This window comes from Cicer arietinum, chromosome 6, assembly GCF_000331145.2.
Source record: "Cicer arietinum cultivar CDC Frontier isolate Library 1 chromosome 6, Cicar.CDCFrontier_v2.0, whole genome shotgun sequence".
In the NCBI taxonomy this organism is placed as follows: Eukaryota; Viridiplantae; Streptophyta; class Magnoliopsida; order Fabales; family Fabaceae; genus Cicer; species Cicer arietinum.
In genome coordinates this window covers 46,508,282-46,514,011 of record NC_021165.2, presented here as the reverse complement: position 1 = coordinate 46,514,011, position 5,730 = coordinate 46,508,282, and the positions used below count along the sequence as shown (strand labels likewise).

At 26.9% G+C, this 5,730-nt stretch overlaps 1 protein-coding gene across 1 annotated transcript; it reads right to left on the bottom strand.

Moving 5' to 3' along the window:
• Nucleotides 1-439: 439 nt before the first annotated feature.
• Nucleotides 440-1,605, bottom strand: LOC101503723 (non-specific lipid-transfer protein 1-like). Its single transcript, XM_004516116.4, has 2 exons — nucleotides 1,177-1,605; nucleotides 440-706 (listed from the first exon to the last, which is right to left on the bottom strand). The coding sequence occupies exons 1-2, from the start codon at nucleotides 1,518-1,520 to the stop codon at nucleotides 694-696; spliced, it is 357 nt and encodes a 118-aa protein (XP_004516173.1). The 5' UTR covers nucleotides 1,521-1,605; the 3' UTR covers nucleotides 440-693.
• Between the last annotated feature and the right edge of the window lie 4,125 nt (nucleotides 1,606-5,730).

Here is a 5,730-nt window from a genome sequence, read left to right as displayed (position 1 = left end):
TATTGACAAATTTAATACGAAAACTACATATTTTAAGTATTGTGTATTGATCAAATGAATCTTACATACATATAGGATAAAACAAATCATTTACAAATTGAATGACTTTAAATATTTGATCTATAAATTAATAAATTGATGATCATTTTTATGAATCAGAGACTTATTTGTTATTATTTATATTTAAAAAAATATATTATTTTATAAAAAATATCATTTTATTATTTACAAACATTATATTAATTTTTTGCATAATCAATTAATTGTCATTTTAAATATTAAATATTATGATGTATATCGAATTAATTCATATAAAATATATATTCTCACATGACAAAGGTAATATATATATGTGACTTTCAATGAAGAACTAATATAGGGAGATTTGTAAGAAAAACAGTACATATGGAGAAGAAACAAATAGGACAATTGTTCAAAGTAGAAAGTAAAGTAGCATGGAATTATATGATATGTCTTTATTACACAGCCAAACTAGGAAGAAGAATAATAATTGTACAACACATATATAGACAAAAAAAAGTCTCATACAAGAGGAGACTCGACTGCAAAGGTGGGGCCTTCGTTGTCTTTCTTTATTATTTCATTAATAAATTCCACCGCAAGGATGGATAATTATTATTTTCGATAGAAAGAAGTGCCATGCTATCCGCTTCTTCCCCTCATTCACACTCTTTAGAAGTTGATGCTACAATTAAAAAAAAAATTTAAGTTAAATGATTGTTAAATTCAACTAAGTATATGAAAACCACTATCTAATATTTTCTTTAGTTTATATCTTAAATGAAATACATTAATTTTTATTAATTAAATAATAATTTAATTATTTCTTATAAAAATGATCGGGACAAGGTAATTAATATAGGTAATGAAAGATAATATATTTGAAAAAGCTAAATGACAAAGAATTGTATATATAGAATTAATGAAGGAATAGTATACTTTGATCAGCCTTGACATTGTTTATTGAAATAATTATGTGTTCCTTAGACTACAAAAGGTTGGATTCATAGAAAAAATTATAGAATTAAGTAAAATAAAATAGATGAAGTTAAGTTATTTTTTAAGATGAAAATAATCTTTGAGCTTCTATTTAAACTCTTTCAAGTAATCATTAACCAATTTATGTAAATATTTCATTTGAGTTATATAACTTACGAATTACAGTTGGTAGAGGTGCTGAACTTGTAGGGGATGTTGACACCACATTTGCTAGGGAGTGCAGCAGCATTACCGGCCTTCAAACCAGAAATAGAACCAGCAGCATTTTTCAAGCAATTGCAAGCGGCTCGACGGTCAGGTGTGGTGGCGGCCGCAGCGTTAACTCTCTTCACTCCACCACAACATGATGAAGAAGGACCTGGACCTCCCTTAAGGTAAGAGATGCATGGAACAAGGGCACTAGTTATACTTCCGCATGATACTGCAGCCTCTGCCATTGGTGCACTAACTACCACCATGCACATTAATGCAACCACACATGCAACCCTCATGTTTGCCATTAATATTTGGTCTTCTCTACTAGCTATGAAATTCAAATACAAAATCAAGAAATGCTTTTGCTTTCCTTCTTGTGTTATAAGTGCTGCATGGTGTGGGTTTATATAGAAGATAAGAGAGATCTTTGGTACTGTTCCACACTCAAATTAATATAAGTAAAAAAGTAGTCGCACTCTAAAATATAAGCCAAATTTATTTAATTTGATCGTATTTAATACTATTAGTATTAAAATACTCTTCAATGTAATAAGTTTACATGTAAATTTAATAAAAAGAAAAGTTTAATTGGTATATACTTATATAGTGAATATAATGATACTGTAAAAAGTTTTATATTTTCACTATATTATGATCATTTATAGATATAATTTTTTTAAATAATTATAATAAAAGTTAAGCATCTTTAATAATTTAACGGTTGTGATTGACTGATAATAAATCTTAAATAGAAATTATATAAAAATTATTTACTCACATCATATGGTATATGAAATAAATCTTAAATAGAAATGATAGTTTAGAAAAGACAATTATTTATTTATTTACAACAACAATAAAAAATTAAACAAAGTTATATTTTTTTAGACAAGTAACTATATATAGTTGAAAGGTTCTCATTGGATCCAGACTTTTGATAAACTATATACAACACAAATGAAACCCAACAATCTCTGTTGGGTGCATGTACGAACACTGAAGAATCTTTGAATCATGTGCTGAGGGATTGCCCATATGCGACACATGTATGGATTAGACTTATTCTTACTAACAAAATTACTAAATTTTACTCTTTTTCTTGGAGGAATTTGATATCTTACAATCTTAGAGAGAATATTGCAGAGTATCAGAGAACTCAGTGGTAGTCCATCTTTATGATATCGTGTTGGTACCTGTGGAAATAGAGGAACAAAATAATATGTGAAGAAGGCTTTCAACGACCTAATAATCCAATTGAAACAATCATGTATTTTGTGAATGAGATCAAGAATAGAAACCGTGTGAAGAGGAATGTGCATATGTTGAGACTAGAGATCCTACATGTCCGTTGAAGCCGACCAGATAGCAATTGGATCAAGCTTAATTGTGGTCGTACTTACAAGAGTTATACATCCATTGTTGGATGTGGAGGTATTTTTCATAATTCTTCTGGTAATTGGATTAGGGGGTATGCTCAGAAATTGGTATGTGTAATGCTTTTGCTGCTAAGATGCGGACAATGTTGCATGGGTTGTAGTTAGCTTGACAAGAGAAGATTACAAACCTAGTTCGAGAGTGGCTCCAAAGTATTGATAAATATGTTATGTCAAGAGTATGTGGATGATCATATTTTTCCAACCTTAGTTCGTAAAATTAGAAAGATGACTTGACGAGATTGACATGTCAAATTAAATAATGCATGGTGTAAAAGAAATCGTTATGTAGATTGACTAACTAATTATAATCTTACATTAAACAAAATTGAACTGTTTCGAGGATGCATTAAAGATCATCTTAGTTTGATGATAATTTTGAGATCTCTTTTTCAAAGTTTATTAAAGTTATTTATTAATTGTGTTTTGTTTCTTTTATCTCTATATATATATATATATATATATATATATATATATATATATGTGAGCATAGTTCACACTTTTTTTTAACCGGAACCTACTCTTCGGTACTTCTCAATGTCGGTTTCAAAAGCCAAAGAAGAATGAATGATGTCTTTAGCCATTTCATACTAGCCTCAAATTATTTGGTAGTTGTACTCTAGTAAATGCTATTTGGTACATGGTCTCATTTTTTACACATGTCTTGATATCATACGTTTGACTAAGTCCTTTAGAGTTCTATTAGATGGAACGATAAAGGTAATGTCATGTCAATCTATCCCTATTTAGAGGGTACAATTGCTTATCCCGGCGGTGTGTCGGCTTCCTTCGGCCAGAGTATGTTCAAATGCTTAAGATATAGAGGTATAAAACCGATTTAAATATAAAATAAAATAAAATAAAATAAAATATTTTATAAAAATTTATTTATTAAATTATTTTATAAATAATTAATGTGATATTTTTAATTATTAATTAAATTAATTATTTAATATTAATTATAGATAAAATTACTTTTATTATTTTGAAATTTAATATTATTAAAGTATAAAATGATTTTATTAAATAAAAATTTATTTATTTTAAAAACTTAAAACAATTATTTTAATGACCTTACCACTATTTCCACTCAGAAAAACATAAAGGTAGATATCTAAACATTTAAATATTTAAAGACAAATAAATTTTAACTTAGTAAAAAACCTTTAACAAACTTTATACTTTATAAAAAAATGACTTAATTGCAGTTTTGTTCCCTTATTTTAGCTGATTCCTAAAAGTAGTCCCCTCATTTTGTTTCTCTCCAGTTTTGGTCCCTCATACATAATTTTGGTCTAAAACTTGATGAAATTTCATTTTTTTTGCATTTATTTAAGTCATATCATGCCTCAAAATCTCATTTGCAACAATTGTACATGGAATCTATGATTATAAATGGTGTAATACGACTTTAAAAAGTGAAATTTCATTAAGTTTTTGACCAAAATTCTGTTTGGGGGACCAGAACTGGGGAGAAACAAAATGGGGGGACTACTTTCGCGATTCAACTAAAATAGGGGGACCAAAACTGCAATTAAGCCTAAAAAATTATATTCTAATATTTTAAAATCTACAAATAATAAAATTTTATCTAAAATTAATATTGTGATAAAAAATGTTACATTAATCGGTTTGATTATTAAATTAATTATGTTAATTTAATATAAATCATTTATTATTCTAAAGTATTTAATAAATAGTTTTTTCATATTAATTTTTAGTAATTTTACTAAATTTATATTATATTATTTTATTATATTATTTTTTAGTAATTATACTAAATTATATTATATTACATTTTTTAGTGGATCACAAATATTCATATTAGATCATATTTACAAATAGTAGTGTCTTGAATCATGAATAATTACTTTAATAGACATTTATGTTATACCCTTGTTATTTGTGATGCTTGCAAAATTAGATCACTATAAATTATCTCGTGCACCACAAAATCAATCAAACAGATACTTTTATTAAATTTGATTTTTCTTATTCTCGAATCAGCCATATTTTAATATAATTTTTTATTTGTTCTATATTGTGTTTGTCAGTAAAATTTGGTTGTCTTTTTAGGGTTTTTTTTTATCAGAATATCCCTTTTTTTGAATTATAATACCAAAATGTCTCACTTCCAAAAAATAATACCAAAATGTCCTACTTTTTAGCCCCAGTTGCTCATCGCAACCTGGGGATGCGACCTGCTGAAGCCAAAAAATTTCCACGTTACTTGATGGTTGCATCTTGGGAATGCGACCTCTTACTAGGTTTTTTTTTTTTGGTTGTTGAATTTTGTTATTGGGTATATTATATTTATTATTATTAAATAATTAAAAAATAATTAAAACATTAAAAAATACAAAATATTATTATAAATAATAAAAATAATTAATTTAATAATATTATATAACTTTTAATAATTATAATAATAAAAAGAGTAATAATAATAATTTTAATAATAATAATAATAAAAAGAAAATTCGATTAATAAAATAAAATAAAAATACATTAAATTAAAAGAAAAAATACATTAAAAAAATAATTTTAGTAATAATAATAATTTTAATATTAATAATAAGAAAATTATATTAATACATTAAAATAAAATTACATTAAATTAAAAGAAAAAAATACATCAATTTTGAGTAGATGTGCCAGCAGCGTTTGGACAATGATTCTTAGTATGACCAGATACCCGACATAATCCGCACTTTCTTGGCACTCTATCCGTAGTGTCCATTTCTGTTCTAATGTGTTTGGTCTTTGGGCGACCTTTATTGACTCTCTGCATTAGTGGATTATGACACACCTTAACACCTTCATATTGTGGCCAATATCCTTCGTTTGGTATCAGTTGGAACGCTTCACTGTAGACTTTAAGTATTGTTTCCACCTTGTACACATCAGATATAAGGCTCCAATAATCATATTTGATGCTAGAACATGTTGTTATCACATGTGAACAAGGCATATGTTTAGCTTGATATTTTCCACAATCGCACCACTTGTTAGGAAGATTTACACTGAAATGACCAATTGGTCGCCCTTCTTTTGGAACTACTGTCTCGTGGACCATGAAAGT

Coding starts and splice junctions, on each gene's coding strand:
- LOC101503723 (XM_004516116.4), bottom strand. CDS start 1,520: ATGGCAAACATGAGGGTTGCATGTGTGGTTGCATTAATGTGCATGGTG.